This window comes from Molothrus aeneus, chromosome 16 (assembly GCF_037042795.1).
Source record: "Molothrus aeneus isolate 106 chromosome 16, BPBGC_Maene_1.0, whole genome shotgun sequence".
Classification (NCBI taxonomy): Eukaryota; Metazoa; Chordata; class Aves; order Passeriformes; family Icteridae; genus Molothrus; species Molothrus aeneus.
In genome coordinates this window covers 10,927,430-10,952,222 of record NC_089661.1, presented here as the reverse complement: position 1 = coordinate 10,952,222, position 24,793 = coordinate 10,927,430, and the positions used below count along the sequence as shown (strand labels likewise).

Below are 24,793 nucleotides of genomic sequence, written 5' to 3'. Positions count from 1 at the left end.
TCTGGGCAGTCCCTAACACTGAAATGAGTCCCAGACTCTGGGATGTTCCCACACCACCACAACCTTGGCCCAAAGGGCTTAGGGTGTGGAATTTAAACCACAAAACCTCTCTCTGGATTGTCATGAGGGGTCATGGCCCAGCTTGGTGCACCACAGCAGCAGATGGAGAGCTGTGAGGCAGATTTTTGTGGGGCAGACACATTGCAAGCACATGGCCGAGTTTTGAGTCACCACTCAGCAGCAGGTACTCACTCTTGAGTAAAAGCAAAGGAAAAAGGCTTTGTTCAGTCTTTTACTGGGCTGAAAACTGATAGAAGAAAGTGAGACAACCTCTTTCTGGGCTTTTGCAGAACTGGAAGTACATCCCTGTCCCTGCCCAATACTTACCAGGCTTTTCTGTTGCTTGATTTGGGAATGCAGAGCCTCATCCTGTGGCATTGAGGAGGAGCTGCAGTGCTTTGCTCTGCTCCTCTCTCTGCTTGGATCAGTGGGAGCTACATCTGCTCCTCATGCAGAGCAGTTCAGTGTTCTGGCTGTCAGCACAGGAAAATGGGGCAGGATGAGATGGATGGGCTGTGCTGCTTGTGTGGTATCTGCAGTGAGGTGAGACATCAGCCAGAGAGAGGCACACACCATCCATGCACTCATCCCCACAACAACAGTTACTGCTGAAGGGCCTTTTGGTATTGATTGAGATGTGCAGAGGGAAAATTGCTTGGGAGATCTCTGGATTTTTTATTTCTTTTTTAATCATTTGAAGTTTGGTACATTTGGTGGGGGAGCTACCAAGTGGGAAGGTCAGCAGGGCCTCTCCTCTGCCATGCCTGGGCACAGTGGCAGTCAGGGCTGCAAACTTCTCACCCCTTCCTCTGTCACCTCCTTTTGCCAGTGCTTCATAGAGAATAAAAACTTTATAGATATAAAAAAACTTCATTGCATAATGTCCACAGGGGTAAAATTGAGATTTGCTCAGGTTCCTATTTATTAACGAGGGTTTTCAGATTTTACATTCAGAGCTTTCAGAAGTGCCTTGGGTGATGTCCTGGGTGTGAAGTTGGAGGTGCTGCAGTGTGGCCACTGGGAGTGGCTGCTCATCAGTTCATTCCCAAGTGGTAGAACCTCCTTGGTGGCTCAAACTGGGCTCTGAGCCTTAGGAATTCTTCAAGTCACCCAAGTGCTGAGGTCTGCCCAGTCCTTCAATCCTGACCAGCCACGGGATTTACTCTTCTTGTTCATTTTCTCTGTTGTTAGCTTGTAAACCTGTTAATTCATATTGATTCCTTTAATTTCCAAAGGAAATTGATACAAGGTTAAGGTGGTACTGACAGAGGCTGTTTCCTACATGTTTTTAATTGGTGTTTAACCATTCTGAAAAATAGTGTTGGGGTGTGCTGGACAGTGCGTGTAAAGCAATCAAACAAAAAAAGGAACCAGTCAGCATTTTAACTGAGAATGTTGTGATTTTGCATACTCAGAATCAGTTTTGACTTCTCCAAAACCATAATGCAAGGGTTTTACCCCTTGCTGTGGGGTGCTGCTCTTGGCAGGGGGATGGCACATCAATCCTCAGGCTCTGCAAGCTGAGCTGATGCACAGAGAGCCTGAAGGAGCCCCCAGCTGTCTCATCCCTCCACAAAGCTCTTTAAAAGCAAGTCCTCACAGCAAGACCTTCCTAGATAGGAAAAGAGTGTGGAGCTAGACAGGCTTTTAGTCTCTGCTGCAGTGGCTCTCCTTGCAGTCTGAGCAAAGAATTTGGATTCTGACTTAAAATTTCATTAGAGCAGTTGTTTGACAGAAAGCTGGCATGGCTGCATCCACCAGGCTGCCTGTGGAAAGCATGTTGGCTTTTGCTGGAAAAACCTCTGACAAATTCCAGAAGCTGCAAGTGTGGCTTCTGGAAATGGTGTTTCTGTTTGACATTCACTTCTTTTGTCTTTCTTGGACTTGATGGTGCCTCACAAGGATGCACTTAGGCAGTGGTAGTGTGGGGTGTTTGATGTCTTTTGGCCACTTTCACCTCTGGCTGGGGTTTCTTGTCTGTCATGTCTCTAGAAAAGCCACAGCTTCTGTGTGCAGCATCTGTGGGTGTGCTCTGGAGTGCACCAGCCAGCCCAGCTGAGAGAAAATCAGTCTTGGGGGAAAAAATAAACTGGAGAGACTGAATTTGGCTGGGCAGCACCTCCTCCACACAGCACACTGCAGCCATGCAGCCTCAGTTTGATATTAAACTGCTTCAGCAGCTCTTCCTGTGGTGCTTTTTGCTGTGAGCTTTGAGTGGGTGGGACCAAGATAGAACTGCTCCAGTGGCTTCTTCTGGAACCTTCCTTGCTGGCCCCTGGGCAGAGCCCTGGTGTTCATGTGGGTGGTCAGGAAAGCAAACAAGTGCCTGCAGTGGTGTGGGCAGTGCTTTGTCAGCCTCTGGACCTGCTGTCCCTCACTCAAGCTCAGTCCTTTCCCATCTGGGGGAAGAATTTTCCCTTATTCTGAATTGTGGGTTTCCTTAGTGTTTTGTTTTGTTGGTGGGGTTTTTTGATTTGCCTCAAGGTTTTTGATGAGTACAATGAATTTTCTGTTCTAATTGCCAAAAAATGACAAGTTCCCTGTAACCAGCAGCCTGACAGACTTTAGGTGGGCTGTTAAAGCTTTTGGAGTTGATCCTGAAAGCTGATGCATCTCCACAGTTTAGGAATGATGCACTTACTTTTTTTTTTAACAAACACAAATAATATATTTGCTGATTTGCTGCATTATCCCATCACCAGAAATGCAGTAAAATACCAGGGGGCTGTTACTGCAGTCCTTTCTGGTCACAGAATCCTTTTGGAGTCAAAGGTGGATTTGGATGGAGGCTCCTGTGTTGGGTATGTGGTGTCTGCCCTGGGTTACACACACACATATTCACACCTGGAAAAGTGCATTTCAAATAAAACACAGCAGCAGCTATTTCTGAAGGCCCTGAAAATAGACTTAAATTAAGATCAGGCCAGCAGTCTGCTGGAAGTGGTGGCTGTTTTCATGCAATCCCTGCATGGTTTGAGGATCTTCTGCCCTGCAATTGCTCTCAGCTCCTGTAGATCCCAGGACACATTCCTGCTCCTCTATGAATTCATCACAGCTGTGCTGGTGAAACTGGGGTTTAGCACCAGCAGCTTTTCATGGCAGGATTGCATCTAGTCCAGGAGAGTGAATGTGGTGAAATCCCTGCTCAGCTTCTCTCTTGCAGTGAAGGGAGGTGGTGAACTCCTCGCTGTCCTAGCTGGGCTTTTGTTTTGGTTTCTTTTACTGCAGTTGTTCTGCTTTCTATAAATAACCCCTGAAGCAGAAGCTGCTGCTGGTGGCCTTGCATTGAGTTGTCCAAACTGTGGGCTGCTCTGTGGTGTGTTCTGGGTTTTGGGAAATTATTGCTGAAAGAGCCTGGGGTTGTGATGATAAGGGAAGAGGAAGAGTGTGTGAAGTGCCAGGAAGCTGCTGGGAAAGTGGCACAGCTGGATTCCCATGGGCTTTGGGAAATTAAGGAGTTGCAGCCACTCCTGTTCAGGGCCAGATGTTGAGGGAGACCAGCTGGAACATTTTGCAGCTTTTTAGGGCTCCCCTTGGGGCGTGGTCCTGCTGGCTGCCCCGGGGGTGCCCTCTTGCACAAGAGCTCTGGGGTCACTGCAGCAATGCTCTGGGCAGAGCTCTGGGCAGTCAGGGAAGTGCTCCCCCAGGGATGGGCCCTGCAGGGTTTCCTGCACAGCCTCATCCTGCAGCAGGAGTGTTAATCCATCCCCAGGGATGGGCCCTGCAGCCTTTCCTGCACAGCCTCATACTGCAGCAGGAGTGTTTATCCCCAGGGATGGGCCCTGCAGCCTTTCCTGCAGCAGGAGTGTTTATCCCCAGGGATGGGCCCTGCAGCCTTTCCTGCACAGCCTCATCCTGCAGCAGGAGTGTTTATCCCCAGGGATGGGCCCTGCAGTGTTTCCTGCACAGCCTCATCCTGCAGCAGGAGTGTTTATCCCCAGGGATGGGCCCTGCAGTGTTTCCTGCACAGCCTCATCCTGCAGCAGGAGTGTTTATCCCCCGGGGATGGGCCCTGCAGTGTTTCCTGCACAGCCTCATCCTGCAGCAGGAGTGTTTATCCCCAGGGATGGGCCCTGCAGTGTTTCCTGCACAGCCTCATCCTGCAGCAGGAGTGTTTATCCCAGGGATGGGCCCTGCAGTGTTTCCTGCACAGCCTCATCCTGCAGCAGGAGTGTTTATCCCCAGGGATGGGCCCTGCAGCCTTTCCTGCACAGCCTCATCCTGCAGCAGGAGTGTTTATCCCAGGGATGGGCCCTGCAGTGTTTCCTGCACAGCCTCATCCTGCAGCAGGAGTGTTTATCCCCAGGGATGGGCCCTGCAGCCTTTCCTGCACAGCCTCATCCTGCAGCAGGAGTGTTTATCCATCCCCAGGGATGGGCCCTGCAGCCTTTCCTGCACAGCCTCATCCTGCAGCAGGAGTGTTTTCCCACTGCTGCCCATGAATCTCAATTTATGCTGTGTTTAAAGCCCCATGCTGGAAGGCTGACTCTCAGAATTCCAGAATTCAGAGCAGCTGCAGCTCCTGCTGGAGCCACTGACGTCAGCTGGAGCTGAGGGTGGTGTGAATTTTCTTCCTCCCAGTTCCATCCCTGATCATCTTGCTGAAAAGGTCCAAGTTTGGCTTCAGTGATAACAAGCTGTCCACAGCAGCTGGCCAGGAAAAATTGCAAGAAGAATAGTCAATTCAAGTATTTGTGTTTATTTTATGGTTAAGTTTTGGTAGTTCTGCTGATCAGCAACAGCGTTATAGAGCAGGCATTTGGGTGCCACCTTTTGGGTCATCAGGTTTCTATGTTTGTGGATGTCAGATCCAGAAAAGGCATCCTGCTGGACCCAGAAGAGCCCCCTTGGGTGCTGGATGGAGTTTGAGCAACCCCATGGCAGAGGAGTTGGAACTGGATGCTTTTAAGGTCCCTTCCAAGCTTTCTGTGATTGCACAAAGTGCCCCTGAAGCTCCTGAGGATGGGATGCACCCAGAGCACAGCACAGGATGGCAGCAGAGGGGAGATGGGTGCTCAGAGCTCACAGCCAAACTTGGCAGATGTGTAGCAGCTAAAGATCAGCCATGGAAACAGGAGCAGAAGGGCAGAGGCAGATTTGGTGCTTTGTTTGTTTTACAGCAGGAGCTCACAGCTGATTTTGGGGGCAGGGAAGCTGTGGTGCTCCCCAGGCCTTGGGGAGAAGGCTGGTGCCCCAACCGAGGAGCTGACACAATGGGGGAACAAAATCTATGTAATTATTTCCTCCTTTATTGCCAGGAAACCAATCACAGCCTCAGTTCTTATTGGATAGTGTCTTGCAGATTTATTGAACGTGTTTGCTGTACCTGCAGATGAATTTTCATAAGCAATGTTGATATGTTTATGTTCTTTGAGCATTTCTGGAATGTGGCTGCTGAAAAGACACCATTTGGTTTGCATAATCAGCAAAAAAGAAAAGGTGATTAAGCATATGAATAGTTTTCATTGGCAGAGAGGTTGATGTGTTGAAATGTGATGGTTTTACAAAACACACTCAGTGCTGGGGGATCTTTTGCTGTCTTCAGTGTAGGCAGCTCCAAAATGTCTGCTGTGAAGCTGGGATAACACATGCCTTTATTTCTGAGTGTGATCTGCCTGCTTGGGCTATTTAGGGTTCTAGGGCAATTAAGAAATAAGTTCAGTTAAAAATGGTTTGAAGCAACTTCCAGCATATTCCAGATCAAAGTTATTTCATTGGTTCAAACACTCATGATGAAATAAAATAGAAAAAAAAAATCTTTGGGGTATTTTTTTCCTTTTTGGAATTTGTGGTCTTGGTGTATAAATCATCTGTATTATTTCGGTATTAAAAGCAAAGGACATTTTAATCATATTTGCTGCCATGCATCATAGACTGCTTTCTTAAACTTGGCAGTATGGGCTGTGAGCTTGGAAGAGCTTGGCCAGATGGGTTTTCAGCACCTTCTGCTTCTGTATTGGTATCTTCAGGGCAATAATCTCTCTTTTGTATGTGGTTGGGATTTTTAATTTACTCACCCTGTTCACTGAAGAATGTGGCCTGAGAAAATTAGGTCTAAAATGGTTCATATACTGAGGGAATTTTTACAGAGGCTGATTGGGTGGGTGGGGACAGGCTCTTCTGCTAAATCTGTGCATTTTTTCAAAATAAGTTTCCAATAAAATTGGATGTGCAAGGAAATGATTTATTGTTGTCCAGCTGTCAAGCAGAAGAAACCCTTGACTCCAGACTGTACAATGCGATTTTTGGAAGACTTTTAAAGCACACTTGTGCTTTCATTGAAGAATTCATGGTTCTGACTTCTTTCTTAGTGTATCTTGGACCATGTTTCCTGTTCTCTGTATTTTTTTTTCCAGATTACTGCGGGAGCAGTGGATCAGAGCCAAATATGAAAGAAAAGAGTTCATCCACAGTGAGAAGCAGGAGCCTTATTCTGCAGGTAATGAAAGACACTTCTGGCTGATAAGTTTTTTGATGTCCAGCATCTTCCATGTTCTTCCTCTCTGTTTATATGTTCTTTATGTTGATTACTGCCCATATCTCATTGAGTAGAAGTAAGTATGGTCTTGTGCACAAGATCCCTCCTTGTCACTATAGGACACGAAATAACACGATGTGGACATGCTGCTCTTTCAAGGTAAAAGAGAGATTTTTAATTTCTGACTCCAACATTTATAGATTTCCAGAAGCGTCACCTCTCCAATGGCACTGGACAAACCAACAGTCCATCAAATTTCTTGTCTTCCAGAAAAGAATGCAAAACAATAAGTTATTTACATAAAGTGTGTGAGAAGGTTCATTACAAGAGTGTAAACATCAGAAGGCTTAGAAAAACTTAAAAAATCAGGGTGACACCTCCTGGCATTCCCTGCATTTGATTTGGAATATTGGGAATTTGGAAACCTGATGGAAACAAATCAGTTATCAAGAGTCTTTCTATTGATTTCCCCAGGAGCAGGTCAGGCCAAGCACCAGTGGCTTTGTTTCTGGAGCAGGGGGTGTGAAGCTGGATTGAAAGCTGGAGATAAAAGGTGTTGTGTTTGTTTCAGAGCTCATTTCAGAGCTCTTTCAGCAGGTGACAGTGGCCTTGCAGGGGCTGGGATAGCAGAGCAGTGGCTTGGGTGATTTTCTTGCAGAAGAGCAGGATTTGAAGAGGAGACACAGAGCTCCACTGTGTTTGTTGTGTGGCTGCACCAGCATGAAAGTGCATGAAATTAGCTGGGTATTTCTTTGCTATATGTAAGTGGCATTTAATTTATTCTGCATTTTAAATAGTTGACACCAGCTATGTGCTTGGATGGCTCTGGGATAATTTTATTAGCAAAGACCACGTTACAGATTAAAGGTTAAAATATTATTTTCATGATGCTTTTCAAGACTGATAATATGCAGGTAGCTCCAGCAGTTTGCTGTTATGAAAACCACAATTAAATTCTGATCTCATATATTCTCAATTTATGTTTTGAGCATTTCAGCTCTGCTGTATTGTGTACATGAGGCACACAGTGTGTGGGGAGTATCCATATTCACAGAGAGTACATTAGGTGCATTTTTATTTTAGATTTTTATAAAAGCTGTCTGCTGGAGTCGGATGTGTTCTATTAGCAATAAATAGTTTGAATGTATCTGCCAATGTGGGTATAATACCCACCCAAGAATAATGTTTCCAATTTCTACTGTGCAACTTCTGGATATAAAAGCTGGGATTCAACCAAGTACTTGAGGAAAATGAATAATTTTAAGCACATGATGAGTCCTTTTGACTCTGAGAAGAGTGTGTACCTGGTTAAAGTGAAGTAGGTGCTTCAGTGCTGTGTGGGAAGAAGGGCAGTGTGTTCTGAGCTCTCTGAAAGATATTATAAGAAGAATTCAAAGGGGAGTTTATTTTAGCACTGTATTTTGTAGGTGTTCTTCAGTAATGTGGCTGCATAATATTTAACTGCATGCTGAAGTGATGGGGTTTTCTCACCTCTCTTTGAAGTTCAAAAGCCATTAAATACAGAATAGAAGAGAAGAGGGTGAGCCATTTTCAGTGAGCAGTGCTCTGGGGAAGAGGAGGGGAAGAGAAGCAGGCTGGTGGGCATCATGGAAGTGATTTTAGGTTGTGAAGTGTCTCTGAGAATGGCACTGTCTCCAAAACCCAGCACAGGAGCCACACAAATGACCTGGAATGCCATTTGTTGGTTGTCCTGGACTGTAAATTCCAAGGGGAGCTTTGGCCAGGTGGCTCCTCCTTAGGGGGACCAGGTTGATGTTACAGGAGATGCACACACCAAACACTCCCTTCTGCTGCACCATCAGAACCCCCAGGGGTGGCTGCCCCCCTGCCCTCCACCCTGTGCCAAAAAATGCTCCTTCTCCAGCCTGTCCTGCAAACCAGCTGCTGATGCAGTTTTCAGCTCTCAGGCTGGGACCTGGATGTTTCCTGGGGTCGTGTCCTGAGAAGAGAGCCCAGGGAAAACCCTGTGTCCTGTGGGAAGGCAGCACTCTGAATGTCACACTCTGAATGTCACACCATCATTCAGGCTTAAAGATCATGGAGTCCAGCATTGGCTCAGCACTGCCAAGGCCATGTCCCCAGCAGAAATGTTCCTGGGTGGGTGTGTTGGACAGTTCCTGTCCCATTCCAGTGCCATGGGGCTGCTCTGTCCCTGTGCTGCTCACACTGCTGGGTCTCCTGTGCCTGCCCCTGCCAGGCTCAGCACAGCTGGGGATGGCACAGGGGCTGAGCTGCTGCTTTTCCCACTGACCTGAACTGTCTGTGAGCAAACCACGGTGCCACCAACACCAGGGTGTCCTCCTGCCCACCCCACATCCAGCTGTGTCTCACTGAGGTGTACTTCTATCTCTGTTCCTTCCTAATGATGCCTCAAACCATTTTTCCTCACCCTCCTGAATTCCCTGGAGCAGTGTCAGGTTACCAGTTTCTAAGCATGAAACATTTTGTTGCTAATAGAAATGTCAGTATCCATTTTCTCATGTTTGCTGGAAGATTTAATTCCATTTTCCAGTCCCAGGGGCTATTTTGCATTCTGATGTTTGTTCAATAATTGCATGAAAAATAAGAAAATGCTATATTGGAATAGTTTTGAGCAACATCCTTTTCCAGGCAGCCTGATGGAACCCCTGGTCAGAAATTCAGTGTCTTTCAGAACATCCTTTGGGGAGAGACTGTCTGGAGCCTGTAGATGCCAGGCAGAAGCTCTCACAGCATTTCTCCTGCCAGACTCAGGAGAAATGAGCCTTGGGACAGGAGTGTCAGATGTGCAGGTCAGGGCTGAGAGACTCGTGCAGGGAAGCCTGGCAGGAGGATGCAGCAAACTGGGGAGGGGGTGAATCAGAGGAGTGTGGGATGCAAAGGCAGCAGCTGCCCCCAAAGGTCTGGCATATCTCCCAAACTGCTGGGAAACCTCTGCCTCAGGGGCTGCAGAGTGATGCCAGGTAGCAGGATCAGAACTGGGAAACAAAGACACTTCCCATGTGCAGAAATCCCCAGTGTGGGCAGTGCTGAGCTTTGAAACCAGCTCTTGAGCCTGGCTGTGGATCCATGGGTGCTGGTTGAGTCCCCAGTGAGATCTCCCCTCCTGGGGATGTGCACTCACAGCCACTCACCCTCGGTGGGAGATTCTCGGGGTTTCTGTGGTCAAGGTGACCCCAAGGTGTTGGAAATTCTCTTTTTCCCAGGCTGATACTGAAGAAGGAGTCAGGATTGCTCAGCTGTGGTTTTCAAGGTTGTTTATTCTCTGTTATCTATAACATTGTTTTTCTGACCTGCTGAGGTCTGTCCAGCAAGTTGGTCCATGGCACACTGACTGCCTCAGAGGTAGTGTGATCTTTTTATACTAAAAACTACATGTACTTTACTTACAATAATTTTCCAATACCTATCACCTATGTTAGACACTGAGCTTCTACTCTAAACCAATCCAAAAGTGCCACCATCACCCAGAAGACGGAGGCTAGGAAGAAGAAAGAAGAAGGACAAGGCACGCCCAAATCCCTTCATCTTGGCTTCTGAACCCCCATTCTAAAAACCCTAAAATTCTATTTTTCTACCTTGTGACAAACTAACTATCATTCTACTTAAACTCTCGTGGCTTGTGAATCCTCATATAAAGCTGGTCATTGTTTCCATGGGTTAAAATCAAAGGCACAGGTGTCTTTGACTCCGTGCTAAGGTCTCTGAGTCCCCTGGCAGGGACTCGAGCCATCCAGGGCAGCCAGAGGGATGTCCTGGCTTCTGACAGGAGATCACAGTGGAAACTCCTAAAAGGGAGATTTAGAGTTCCTTGCTCCCCTAGGAAACCTTGGAGCACAAGCCCTTTCAGCTCCTCTGCCCCATTACTGTTTCAGACTGATGGTTCTGTTGTTAATGAGAATATCAGCACCATTGACTGCAGAGCTCAGATGGTGCAGTGAGATCAGTAAAACTGTGATTAAATGTTTCAGTGATCCACTATTGATTCCCAGAGACATCCTCTTATACATTTGAGCTCTTCATTCAGCTGTAGTATGAGCTAAATAATTTGTTTGCCCTAGCCAGACTTCATGAAACAAAACATTATTTACACCCCAGCAATCCTAATTAACACCATGGCCACATCCCTTTCTCTAGCAGTACATTTCTTGTACAACAGCTCAGAATGATGCCAGTCTTGAGACTCTCACATTAATGTGGTTCAGGTTGGCTTTATCCCTTCTGGTAAATGAACTGGCAAAATTACTGTCAGTCTCCAGCTAATTGTCCCTCCTAAAGGAGTTTAATGGGGCATGGGTGCTGAATTCTCCTGGAAACAGGGGACAGTTGTAATTGCCATCAAAGTCTGGATCTGTATCTCAAGGCTATTGTAAGGTTTGATAAATTTTAAAAATATTTTGATCAGTTTTAAAAAGCTTGGTTGTTTTCCACTGCTGTTGATAGATGGCAGTTATGGCAGTGCTTCCAAGAGGATCTGCTGGAAGTGAGTTCAGTTGGGTGCTCTTGATTTCCCTTAATCAAAGGGATTTATTTTAACCAAGGGAGGGGTGGAGGAAGCAAAAGAGAATGATATTTGCAGGGCTGGAGCACTGTGATGATAAAAATTGGTCAAGGTGAAGCTGCTCTGATGCATCTCAGGCTGCAGATGAGAGAATGGGAATGTGGCTGAGAACAGAAGGGAATTGTTTTGCCCTTTGAGCTTTGACTGCTTTCATTCATTGGTCTTGGGAAGCTGGGGCTCCTCAGCTGATAAAAACTGTCACAGGTCCCATGGAAGTGTTGGAGGAGTCCAGATTTGCACCAGGTGAAGGTTTAAACCCTGTCCTTTGGGGTGGAAGTTGGAGGACTGGGATTATTTGACTGATTATTTTTATCCACAGATGGGTGAGATGACCTCTTGGGTTGCAGAGTAAAATAATGTGGTGCTACTGCAACCTGAGGTGGCCTGTGAGCTTCCACTGGAGCTGCTGAGAAAGCTGGAACATACAGGCAAACCTTTGGGCATATTAGCAAAGCCAGTGATGCTTTAGGCTCTGTTGGATTGCATTCCTGTATTTGTAGTGCTGTGGGATGGATCATGTTGTCACTATTCAGGTGAGCTGGGGTTTATTCAGGTAGCATTTCTCTGGAGGTGCCTATTTGCTTGTACCATCTTCTGTCAGCACCCTTAGGATTACTTGGCTTCTGTGTTGTTTCCTATTTGTCTGCAAATATGATGGCAAAATAAATTATGAGACATAAAAGAACACCCTAAAATAGTAAAATCTGTTAATGTGCACTTTCCATTCCATGAGGCTCTTGCATAATTTGGGCAGCAGTTTGAATTAATTTTCCCCTGCACTCACACAGTTGGAAGGAGCTCTGACTGCAAAGCACTGGAGAAAACACAGGGGACACAAAAATGTCCTTCCCCAGTGTGAGGAACAGACCCTTATTAGCTCAGTGTGACCTGCAGTGATGTAATGCAGTTTATTTTGGGCCTCATCAGACAAAACAGTGAGCAGTGTTGCAGTTCAAATCCAATTATTTTAACTGACAGACCTGATCCTCTGCTGTCTCTTACCCCATTTCCTCCAGCTACTGAGGAGCTGTGGGTGTCAGAGCCACGCCAGCTCTGCTCTGGATTTTTTCACAGCCTCAGAAGGAAATTACAGGGCTGAGCAGCACCCAGGGAGCAAACCAGTGCTAATGGCAGCTTCACAGGACACGGGGTTTTCTGCACATCAGACAGCCCAAAGCACTGAGCAAAGAAATAAAACATCAGCCTGAGGGCTGCTGGTGGCCTTTGCTGAGCCCTGAACACTCGTGGTGTTTCAGGAGCTGCTGCTGCAGGAGGGGTGTGAAGCCACAGGAGAACCATCCCCTCCCTTTGCTCTGCAAACAAACAAACTTTGCAGTGGAGCCCAGGGTGGAGCTGGGCTGGGGACAGGAGGGGTGGGGACGCTGTGGGGGTGGGAGGATGGATGGATGGATGGATGGATGGATGGATGGATGGATGGATGGATGGATGGATGGATGGATGGATGGATGGATGGATGGATGGATGGGGACAGGAAAGGTCTTCTCACCTAGGGGTGCTTGCAAGAAGGTGAGAGTAGAGAGGGCTGCAGGCTCAGGGGAGCAGTCTGTGCCGTGTGCAGGTTTTTAGTGCTGCACAGATGGAGCTGTGGTGGGAAATGTGCTGCCCCACAGTGGTGTTTGTGTTTTCCCCAGGTGCTGTCACATACACAGGCTTACCTGTGCCAGGGAATCACTGCCCTGGGCTTGGTGCAGCTCCTGTGCTGCAGGGAAGGACAGTTGGACCAGGAAGAAAAGGGTGCTGGTGAGAAGGTTTAAAGAAATTACAAAGTCCCCATTCAGGGCACTGTAGCAGTGTGAGGGCTGTGGCAGAGTGTTCCCAGATTTGGGCTCCCATGAGAGGTGCAAGAGAGACAAAGGTGGGTTGTGTTGTTGGGGTTTTTTTCCTATTGCTTGTGCTGGTTTATGCTGTCTGGAAGTCTTTATGTGGAACACTGCTCCATCCCACTGGACCTGCTCTGTGGTCAGAGCATCACCCCTGTGGAGTGAATTGAAAAGGGTGAGACAGAGCTGATGTGTGAAACCAGCTTCTTGTAAGTGGGGAGAAGTGCTGTAAGTCCTTCCTGTAGCATCCTTTAGCTGCTGACAAGACACTGGACCTGCATCTTAAATAAGAGAGTTAAACCAAACCCCTGTGGCTGAGTGGTTGTCAGCTAATCAAGAGCTGCTTTTCGCACTGGGAAGGGTTTGAGCCAGCTCATGTGTGTGGTCAGGATGGTAGCCAGCTGCCATCTCAGCTTCTCTCATGCAGACCAGCAGGAAGATTTAGTTCACTGTTGTTTTTTCCCCTAGTGCAGCCCACATCCTTGGCTGATGTTCCTCTTTATATTCCCACCAGCTCCAGGGCAGCTCTGCTGGCTTTTCCCAGGTGAGCGGGGTCAGGGTGATGCTGAGCTGAGCCCTGCACAAACACAGAGCAGGATGGGGGTAAGGTGAGAGCAGGAGGGGCCAGCCCCTCACACAAGAGAGGCAGTGCCCCACCACTGGGGTGGTTCTGGGGATGAGGATGGTTTTTTAAATTACCCCATTGCTTTATAAGCAAGAGAGAGAGAGAGAGGAATGTTCAGCAGCTACAGGAGCCACATCTGGCTGAAATTATCCAAGATGCTGAGAAGCCAGAGGGAGAGATGGATGAGCAATGCTCACAGAAGCCTTGGTTCCTTAGGAAACAGAGCTCACAGGAGCAGTAAGAGAAACCACGAGATAAGAGCAGCCATGTGGGGGGTTATCAGCAGCATCTCCCTGGGCTTTGTGCAGGCGCTGTGCGCTATAGGAGAGGGCAGTGGTGCAGAGCAAGGTCACCTGCCTGGGTGCCCTGGGGTCTGCAGGAGCATCCCAGTGCCTTCCAGGGCTGGGTGGCATTGCCTGGTTTGGGGTTGGTGTGTGTGAAGCAATCCTCCATCATTTCCATGCTGTGCTGCCATGGTCAGGGCGAGTGTCCCTGGCCATGGTGCAGCGCAGGGCTGTGCCTCCTCTCTGACCTGACAAGGTACAGAAATACTTCAGCATCATTTTGTGGGTTTTTTCTTAAACCTTTTCTCCCTTCCCCCAGTTCCTTATGAGCTTACAACATCTCCTTGTGCTAAAAAAAGCCTTTGGGGTGGGAGTGAAGCTGTGGCTCTGACCGCCCCTTGTTCAGGGCTGCGGCACCAGCCCAGGGCAGCCCCCGCCAGTGTCCAGGTGTCTGGTTGTCCAGGTGTCTGGGTGTCCAAGTGTCTGGGTGTCCCAGTGTCTGGGTGTCCCAGTGTCCAGATGTCCAAGACTGGAGCAGCTCCACCAGCTCGTGTCACTGATGTTGCAATGGCAGCTCAGAGTGGTTTGTAAATGGGCCACGGGTCCTCTGCTAAACAAAACCAGTTTCTAATCCTCACTGTCTGCTTGGAGTTTGGGGCAGTGCTGAAATCTCTGCAGGGATTGTGATGTTTGTGTCCCTGTACCCAAACCTGGTGTTTGGGGCAGTGCTGGAGTCTCTGCAGGGATTGTGATGTTTGTGTCCCTGTACCCAAACCCAAACCTGGTGTTTGGGGCAGTGCTGAAATCTCTGCAGGGATTGTGATGTTTGTGTCCCTGTACCCAAACCCAAACCTGGTGTTTGGGGCAGTGCTGGAGTCTCTGCAGGGATTGTGATGTTTGTGTTCCTGTACCCAAATCCAAGCCCTGGCCCTGGAGGTATTTCTGCTGAGGGCAGTGAGGTTTGAAATGTCACTGTATAAACACCAGGTCACGTTGGGCTCTGAACACCACAGTAAAAGCTTTAGTGCCACATAATGCTGTGAATTTATAAATGGCCCTGAATGCCTTGGCTGTGTTAGGTGTCTTTAAAGTGAATTATATTGTGCATATAAAGAGTTTATTTTCCCCTCATTCTGCTTTTTTGCTGGAATATTTCCTGTAATGCCAGTGACTTGTCTCCTGATTTACACCATATATAGAAATGTAGAAAAAGCCTAATTATAATTGGCTCTTCTAACATTTTGTGAGTTGAACTTCTGAAAATACTGGCTGCATCTTGATCCAAAGGTCTGAGTTTTTCAGAAGTTTCTGTGAGTGTAAATCTCTATTTGACCTCAATGCAGATGTGACTGATGGGCAAACAGCTGTCAAAAGCTTTAGCCAGCCTTGATCTTACTCTGTAGAGAGGAATTTTCAATATAGAGAAATAAGTTAATTTATTTCTACTTAATAACCTCCAAAAGAAGTTGCTGCTTGGCTCTGACTGCTTTTTAATGTCACTGTTATCTGATGCTAGTTATAAAATGGATTAAATTCTCTTCTGGTGCTTGAAAGGCTCAAGCATTAGAGCAGGGCTTTGAGAGAAGCTCCATCATTTTCTGCTCTGCCCCTCACTGATGGGAAGCTCTTGTTTTTGTGGCTCAGGGCAGCAGCGTGCATCAGGAAGATGCGGCTGTCACAGGATCTGTGGAGCATCCCTCCCTGTGGGATGCTTTTTTGTGCTGTCTTAGCCTCTCTTGCCAATCCCTGCAAGAAGATGCCTCATAGACCTAGAGATGGAAATAAAAAAGTAATAGCAGCATGGTTAAAAAGCAGCAAAAATCCGATATTATGTTGAGAATTCATGTTGGCTTTTGCAAAGCAGAGGTGTGGGCATGGAGGGGGAGATGCTTTGTGGTAGGGAGTCCTGGCACCAGTTCCCTGCAGGGCATGTTGGTGCTTGGTGTGCTAGGATTGCATCAGTGGTGCCTGCTGTTAAATCACCATTGCCAGTAAATTCCCAGCAACTGATTCCAGTGTTTGGCCGAACCAAAGCACCAGGTTTGGCTCTCTCTGGATTTCAGCAAAACCCTGTCCCAAATCTCTGCCCTCAGTCCTGCCCTTGTCTGTAAGGCCTTGGCTGCAGGGTCCCAAAGTCTGGCTGCATTTTCCCTCCTCCCAGCTGGCACCAGGAGCAGCTCCTCTGCTTGGCAGGGGCACCCAGGGCAGCTGGAGGTGGGGCTGATCTCTGCACAGGCTGATCTGGGGCTGAATGAGCAGCACAAGGAGGCTGCACCTCTGGCGTGGAGCTCTGCCCTGTCTCAGTGCCCCAGAGAATGCAGGGATTTGGCATCACAGCCAGGCAGGGATTGTATCAGGGAATTTGGCTTCTTGGCTGGGTTTTGCAGCCTGCTGTGAGCTTGGTGCTGGGCAGGTTCTGCTGATGCTTCTCCTTGTGGTCGCAGGAGCAGTGGGGAGCATGGCAGGGAGGGATGCAGGATGTCAGGCTAAGTGGCAGCAGGGCTCTGGTCCTCTCCAGAAAAGATGCAGCCTCCACTATTGGCTTTTTAAAGGAACATTTTAGCATTTCAAGGATGCTCAAGAGCATTTTGGGTTTTGTTTTGCTCTGAGTGCTGTACAGATGCCCCCAAAAGCAGCCCCTGTCCAGGGGTTTCCATCAGAGGGCTGGGGCTGGGAGTGCCTGGTGGGAATTGCAAACCCTGCAGTTGTCCCAGCCCAGCCCAAGGTCACTGGAGGCTGCTGTGCTCTTGTCAGGAGTGGGTTAAAGCACGAGCATCCCTCCAGGGAGCAACCTTGCCTGGCACAGAGACCTCCTCTGCTGCTGCCCAGCCACAGAGCAGCTTCTGTTCTCCAGCCCTGACATCAGCCCTGGCCGGGATGTGAGTCACGCTGGGAGCCAGGCTCAGGGAGCTGCTCCCCCTCCCCACACCCCCTCAGGGAGGTGGAGACCCCTGGGTGGGTCTGAGCCCCCCTGGGTAGGTCTGAGCTGTCCTGGGTGGGTCTGAGCCCCTCTTGGGTGAATCTCAGCCCCTCTGGGTGGGTCTGAGCCCCCCTGCTCCCCCCTCACCTGTGCAGCACCTGGTGTGTGTCAGGTGTGACCTTGGCAGCCCCAGGAGCAGGGCAGGACCCCAGTGGGGCTCTGTGAAGTCTGGCATCCCTGCCTTGGTACTTGTGCTGTGGGTTTTGGGTACAAAAAAGGGGAATTAAGGCCTGATTTGTTTTTGGTTTTTTTCCAAAACCTTTTATCTAATAGAGAGGAAGAGTTTACGATGAAAGGCTCTGGAGAGAGATTGAAATGGTTGAAGGAGGAAAGTTTGCAGGGCAGAATGTTCAGCTGAAGCAGATGGGACCCCACTGCTGATGCTCAGTCTCCTTTTCATGTCTTCCCAATGTAATCCTTTATGCATTTAACATTACACAACTCCATGTCAGGACTTGCTCCAAGAAACCTTTCCCCATCCTCTCCTTGGGGGTTTTAGGGAAATGCAGTCATTGCTTTAAAACAAATGACTGCTTCTTCTTCTGCCTTGGTGTGCCCTGGCACTGCTGCCATGGGAAGTGGATGGGGGGAGATGCTTTGCAGGTCACTTCTGCTCTCTGCAGCCTCACCCAGAGCAAAGCAAAAACTCACACAGTGAGTGAACAAACATTGAACCAAATTGCCTTGGAAGGAAATGGATCCATTTCAAAAAATCCACTCAAGAAACCAGGAGCAGATCTAAGCCCCAGTCAGACTGGCAGCACCCTCTGCAGCATTCCTGTGGGTTTGGGAAGGGCTCTCCTGCCTGTGGTGGGTCCCAGCCTTGCTCCCTGTCAGCAAATTCACAATACAAATGGTGTAAATATCAAATAGGACTTTGCTGCAGTACAGACAAGGCACAGGGCTGTTTAACAAACTGGACTCAGGAGGAGGATGCAGGGGCAGATGACAGCATGGTTTGTCTCACCATTATTTTTTCCCGTGCAAGGGAGCAGGGCTGTGGCAGGGACTTGCTCCCATGCCAGGATGTGCTGACATTTCCACAGGACTGGCATCATATGACCAGGAGCTGGAGAAGCCTTTCAGTGCCTTTCAGGACCGTTTGGAAGTGCTGATTCAGAGGTGGTGCAGACCCCTCTGAAGGAGCAGTGCCGCCTCCCGGGGCTCTGTGGAAATCAAGGGAAGAGGCTGCACCACTTCCCAGCCTTGATGAGGATACAAAGTCGCCACCAAAAGGCAAAGGAGAGGGCTCCACATGCAAAAGCTTGTCTTTTAGAGTTAAATTTGGTGCATTTTTATTTTTTTCTATCTCTCTGAGCTATGGCAAGAGGCCAGCGACTGCTGTTATGCTTTCCAGGAAATCCATGAACATTGCAGTGACAAAGTGATGGGGCGGTGATGGATCTTACAGATAGCTGCTGTAGGAAGAAAAACATCTAGCAAAGAGAAAAGCTCTGATGTCTTCAACTCCCCTAAAGCAGAAAAGCATTTAGGCAGCCAAAAATTGCAGGTGAGAACCTGTGGGTCTGAACTTAGGGGAGGAGGAGCAGCCGGCCCTGGGAGGGGGGAGAGCACCGCTGCGAGCTGAAGCTGGATGCTCACAGCTGGTTTGGGATCCAGCTGTGATTTTAACAGCTGGTTCTGTCAAGCTGCCTTCAGCATAGCTCTGATCCAAGCTTCTATAATTAGCCAAGGAGCAGCAGCTCTCGTGCAAGAGGCGAGGCAGCAGCGACGCTCGATGCAGGGGAAGCAGAGCAGAGTGGGTGTGAGCCTTGCTGAAAGGTGTAAGGGCTGCCCCATGAAATTTTAAATAGCTGGGCATTGGTCTTTTTTTTTTTTTTTTGTTCTCCATCTAAGGGTTTTGTGCAAAACGTTTTGTTAGGGGTTTTTTTCCCCTCTCTCAAAAAAGCACACCTAAGAAATGTTGTTTCGTTTTGTGTCATCCTGTAACAGAAATATTTACATTTATCAGCTCAAATCAAAAGCATTGAATTTGTGGTCAGCCTGAGGTTGGTTGAATTTGCTGAACTAGTGCAGTTTCTGGTGGATGAGGTGGTCTGAGCCCCTCTAGGCTGTGGCAGCTGAATGTGCTGCCTGTGTTTTGGGCTGTGCTCTGGATGCTCCCTGGGGATGCCCTGAGTGGTTCCCAGGAGAGCCTGTCCAGCTGGTGAGGACAGACTATAAGATCAATAAATGTGTGAAACACCCCAATATAATTATCATGACTCACTCCTGTCCTTGAGTTTTCCCTGTTTGAGGTCAACCAGCTTGAATTAGTGTATTTTGATATTGCTCAGGCTGCCTATTCCTGTAACCTTGAGTTTTTGCAGTCAATAAATAGACCTATGCCAACTGGAGACAGCTGAAGAGAAGTACAGGGCTTTGTTCTCCATGTCTTGGATGATAAACATTTAAGGAAAGAATAGGAGAGTCATCCCTTTGTATTTTATGTGCTTTATGAGGGTAGTTCTTGGTGCTCCAGGTCTGGTGTTTCTCAGTGATTTTACACTGTGCACATTTCACATTCCCTGAGTAATGACACAGGACCAAAAAGCTGGGGCATCTTTCTTCCACTAATGAGAAGGGAGCGACCAGGAAGCAATGGGATAACAAAGAACATAGGGAAGGCTGTTTTCATGGCAACTCGTGGTAGCTTAATTCAATTTCTGCTACAGAAAGATCTGTTTTACTCTGGAGACCTGGGCAGGGCTGGGCAGTTTCTGTCTCTCACCAGATAAAGAACATTCTCCAGGGTGAGGTCATGTCTTTTTCTGGAGTTTGCCAGAGATGCAGCAGAGTTAGATCAGCCTCAGCTCCGAACCAGAGCATTTGGTTCTTCCTTGCCAACTCCAGCCCACACTCACCTGCATTTTCCCCTATAGTGAATTCACCCGAGTTTTCACCTTGAAATCCCTGGTGCAGCAGTGGAGGACTTGTCCACAGCCCACTTCTGGGATGCTTACACTGAAAATGGGACAGGGAGGTGTCTCCCCAGCTAAATGGGACTGGTCTTACAAATGCTGCTGCTGCTGAGGTGCAGACACAGCAGCCGCCTCCAGTTTCATAACCAGGGCAGCCCCTGAGGGACACAGGCATGGCAGTAACAAACAGCATATCCCCAAAATACCTAAAAGACAATGAGGCTGCTCAGCAGGGAGTGAATTTCAAGCTTTCATGCATTGCAGAGGGTGGAAGAAAATTTTAGCCTAGCTAAGTCAATGGGAATTTTGGTCGATGATTTATTGGGACAGAATTTAGCCTTGATTTATATAATTCCAGGAGTTCATTAAGTGGGATTATGCTGCTCCAGGGAATGGGAGGTGATAGTTCTGGAAAAATCAAAGTGTGCAAATGTCCTTGTGCAACCTGGAGGTTGTGGCTGTGCTGCCAAATGCTCCTTCCTTGATAGCACAGCTGCCAGAGCATCGTGTACCAGCTGATTTCTGGGACAGCTGCAACACCAGCAGCCAGGGCAGAAACGAGTCCTAAATTAAAAAATTCTGCTTTCCTGTATGAAGTTTTGACTGTAAATGCATTGAACACTCAATAAAAGACATTCAGGAGCCAACAGCAGCACTGCAGCAGATCTGCTTGAAGCCATTTGGTTTTCTGTTCAAAGCAGAAAAAGAGGAGTGCTAGGTGTGAGAATGGCTTTCCATGATTTGTGACTGTATGGAAGTGCTGCCTGTGTGGGGGAATGCTTTATTCCAGGATGCCCCAGAACACAGAGTCCTAAACTCATCTAAAGTCTGTGGTGAACTTCTCTGCTGACTCCTCTCCAGCTCTGTTGGGGCTTTAAATTAATCTCATCCTTGCTTGCATTGATCTGTGTGAGCAGCTGCCTAGGCTGAGCTTTTATTTATTGGTGTGGGGAACAGATCCATCAAAAGCTCTTCAGGCTCAGAGACTATTTTAGCCTGATGCCCTAGGTGTGGTTTGAGGATGCCTGTGTGAAATCCAGACCTTCAGGTGGCTCCTGGTGCTCTGGAGGTGTTTGGAGCAGCTGCAGGTTGGTGAATCCCAATCCCAGGTTGGTGCATGGGGAGGGTGTCAAGGTTCCTTGCCCTCGTTCAGTCTCACCTCCTGGCTTTCTGCATGTGGGTTCTCCCTTGCCTTGCAGAGGTGCAGGCAGGACCAGCTCTGTGTGGGCATCCCGGGGGATGATGGTGTGGGATGGTGGCAGAGCTCCTCCAGGTGTGGGGAGGGAAGGCTGCAGGACATCTGAGTGAGCTGAACTCACAGTGGCTGCAGCGAGGCTTTTTTGGAGTGTTTATGTCTCACCCAAGGAGGATCCTTGCCCTGTGGTTGGGAGTGGTTTGGTTCTCAGAACTGAGCTCCTGAGGTGAACTGCTGCAGGATTATTGGGACTTAGTGCCACATGCCTGCCCTTACACCCAGCTTTGCAGCTGGATCAGGCTTTGAGTGCACTCACTGCTGCTAAACGGGCTGAGCATCACACAGGGAGCCTCCCACCTTTCATCTGCCTTTTATTATGAAAGACTGGCTGCAAAAGAGCAAAACCTGAAGGTTATTTACCTGTAACAGGATTTTTTTTTCTCCAAGCAAGCTCCCAGGTGGGTGTTGCAGGGATGCCACTCGAAGAGGAAGCATTTGATTTCCAAGTAAAATTAGATTCCACATTCAATTCTCAGCAATGTAAGTGCAAGGCTTCCAGTAAAGACATTTTCTGTAGCATGGGGTTGTAACATCTCCCAGCAGATACAATCAAATTGTGCTTGCAGCAGGCAGCTGTGGCCTTATCTTTAATATGTAAACACTTGCTCAATAATTAAGTTACCACGGAAGTTGTACTGTATCGATGGTCAATTATAAGATAAACTGATAAAAGGGAGGATGTGGCTGTCTTCTGTATTAAACCTGATATGCCTGCAGCAGTCAGGTGAAGACTTGGGAATTGTATAATTTGCGTTTTCTCCTCATACTTGTTCCCACACAGCATTTTCAGAGGAGGTGAGTGCTCACTGGGAGATCAATATCACTCTACCAAAAGAAGATTTTTCTCTGATGAGTGTCCTTTGCACCACCTCACCCTGCAGTGGCTGCCACCCCCTGCTGCCCTGATTTCCCATTTTTTACTGCACTGATGGCTTCCCAAGCTCTGCAGAGGCTCCTGTGTGTCCTGTTCCTGCTGCACTCAGTGGCACCAGGGGCAAGGTGATCCCACCTGAGATCCCTCCCAGGAGGATGAATGGCTGTGCTAATGTCTTTGTCACCTGAGAGCTGCTCCGTGGGGAATCCAACATGTGATTAAAGAAACCAGTTAAAAACAGCTTAGGAAGCTGGATTAGGTACATGATCTCTTATTGTGGCTCCTTTCAGCTGACAACCCGCTGAAAGAAGGGGGGTCTGGATTACATGGAGAAACATCAGACTTGACAAGAGTGTTTTCTGACTGTTCGGCTTAGTGGTGTCATGCACAATTTTAATCTGATTTAAATAGTAGCAAACATCACAGGCTTAATGGATTTCAGCTTTATTATAGGGGCTTTGCTTAGGAGCAATTTGGATTTTCAGCTGTGAGCCGCCAGTGCAAGTGTACTCACAATTAAGTGGGGCTGGAAGCCCGGGCATGCACCTTGCATTTAAATGCCCCATGCCTGTGTGGGGGCACAGACCTGTCTTCTTTCTGTCAGCCTGAGGATCTGGATGTGTAGTTGAGCTCAGCCCTGTGATCTTTCCACAGAGATGATGCATTTGACTCCATTTTCCACACTGGTCCCAGCAGCTGGGGAGCACCTTTTGCCATTACAAAATCAAGATGACAATATCTTCTTGTAGTGATCTGGAGAATTGGTTTTCCATGCTTGGCTTCAGCCTTGGAGTTGTTCCTCACGTGATATAAAATGATCTCTGTCCTCTGCTTTAGGTGTCATGGGTTGTTCTTGACCTTCCCATGGTGAGGCTTTGTCTGGTCTCTGCTGGGCCAGTTTGGGGTGATTTGTCTGGAGGAAAAAGTCCCTGAGGACACTGACACCTGCATTTCTATAGAAATGTGCTCTTGCCTCCACACTGAGTCTTTTGGGTTGGTTTTTTTTTTTTTTTTTTTTTTTTTTTTACATTGTGGGATAAGATGCTGTGGAAGAAATCAATATTGAAGGTGGTTTTGTACAACAGTGTTGGCTTTGCTCAGAGGACTGGATCTGGCTATCAGAGGCAAGTTACCATTTCAGGACCTGTTGGTCACTGAGGTCTGGTCAACTGCTTGGTGCTCTGGGCCCTGCATGAGCAGAAGAAGTAGGAAAAAGGGAACATCAGCCATTGCAAGTTCTCCTTTTCTCAGTAGAGAGAAGTGTGTGTTCCTAGTCCCTTTCTGTGCCACCTCACACCACCGACCCGAGGCTCCATCTCCTTCCAGCTCTGAGCTGAGCATTGGTGAGGATGTTTTCCCTCAGAAGGCCAAGGAGATGTCTCTACAACATTACCTGAATCATCCACTAAATCCTGGCTTTCTGTCTGCTTTAGCCATTCAAGCACTAATTGCCTTTGATTAAGTCAATCGTTTGCAGAGTGAGTGGGTTAATTGGGTATTGTGGAAGCAATCAATCTCATCAGCTGCTTGCATCCATAGCTGAAGTGACAATGCAGTGGGACAATAATTGTTTTATGAGCTCCTGGAAGGCAGCAGAAGCAGACTGGATGACAACATGAAACCCTTCTCTGCGAAATGGCCTTTAGGAAAGGTAATTTGGATGCTAAGTACTCATTAGGAGAGGACTGATTGATTAGGAGCTGGGAAATGTTGTGCCTCTAACACGTGTGTGCACAAGAAAATGGTGTGGGTGTCAGGGTGCTGCACTTGGGAGTTCCTGGGCTCTTTGGCCTGGCTGGATGAGCTGTGAGGAGGATGTGGTGCCCTAAATGGGGAGAAAACGTTGTCTTGAGGGAGGTGAAGGGAGATCATTCCCTTCTCAGCCCGTGAGCTGGACATGCCATCACCCACCCTGCCTTAGGTGCACCAAGCACTGACCTCACAGGGGTCCTGGGGGCTGGAGGATCACTGAGCCTCATTTTCTGCTTGCTGAGGCTGTAATTTCCAAAGAACTGAACGGGGCAGGGCAGCAGCAGCTCCTGGTGGCTCCTGACCTGGTCAGTGCAGGAGGGGGAGGATTTCCATCTCAGCATCAGGTGCCTGCTGCCATGGGGATGCTGAGACACCTCCAGCATGGCTGTACCTGCACTGCTCAGGGTAGGACCTGCAGGAAATGGATTATCCAAAGATGGCTGCAGAATTATTACAGGGAACTTCTGAGCTCCTCAAACAGGCAAAAAAATCAGGCAAAAAAAAGCAATCTGCTGGTGCTGTGCAGCAGAGCAGGGTGAAAGCTCTGAGGGATTTGAGGACCTGGACCCTGATTGCATCTGGGGGATTGGGGCAAAGAGTGATGTTTTCATTCCATGAGCAAACTTAATATTCCTTGGTTTATGACTTTTATTGGAATGCAAATTTTCAAAGTATGCAAGTTGAATTCATTGAAATGTCTTGCTTTGATGGTGGCTGAGTGCTGCAGGAAGAAATGTTACAACCTAGAGCAGTCAAACCAAACCATCTACACTGGCATGGCTAAACAAGTTGTTTTTTGCAACCCTATTCAAAGTCCAGTCTGTAAGGAAAATACAGAATATGCCACCTTCTCCATCCAACCCTCTCACTGTGGGCAGCAGGGTTTATTTCAGAGGAATATCCTTCAGACTCTTTGTTTAAAAAGGAGGTTGTGACATGGGGCCAGAGGTGATGTGTGATGTCAGGGATTCCACACTCAGCTGCTCCAGAGAATTATGCAGCTCCTTAACCTCTCAGAAAAGGTGGGCACACGTGTCCAGTGAGTGCCTGTCCCCTGTGCTGCCCTAATTAACACCTCACCGTGCTAATGGAGCAGAGAGCTCAGCTCTGACACTCAGAGGACTGGCCATGCACACCCTGCAATTTTAGCAGCAGAGGGAGG

The 24,793-nt window shown here is 48.1% G+C and overlaps 1 protein-coding gene across 1 annotated transcript in view; it reads left to right on the top strand.

The window, feature by feature from the left end:
* The window catches only part of ADAP1 (ArfGAP with dual PH domains 1), a 50,332-nt gene that overhangs the window by 15,220 nt on the left and 10,319 nt on the right, over positions 1 to 24,793 (top strand). Inside the window, exon 4 of the mRNA XM_066561172.1 lies at positions 6,417 to 6,499. Within this exon, the coding sequence (XP_066417269.1) occupies positions 6,417 to 6,499 (83 nt within the window). The remainder of the gene's footprint in view (positions 1 to 6,416; positions 6,500 to 24,793) is intronic.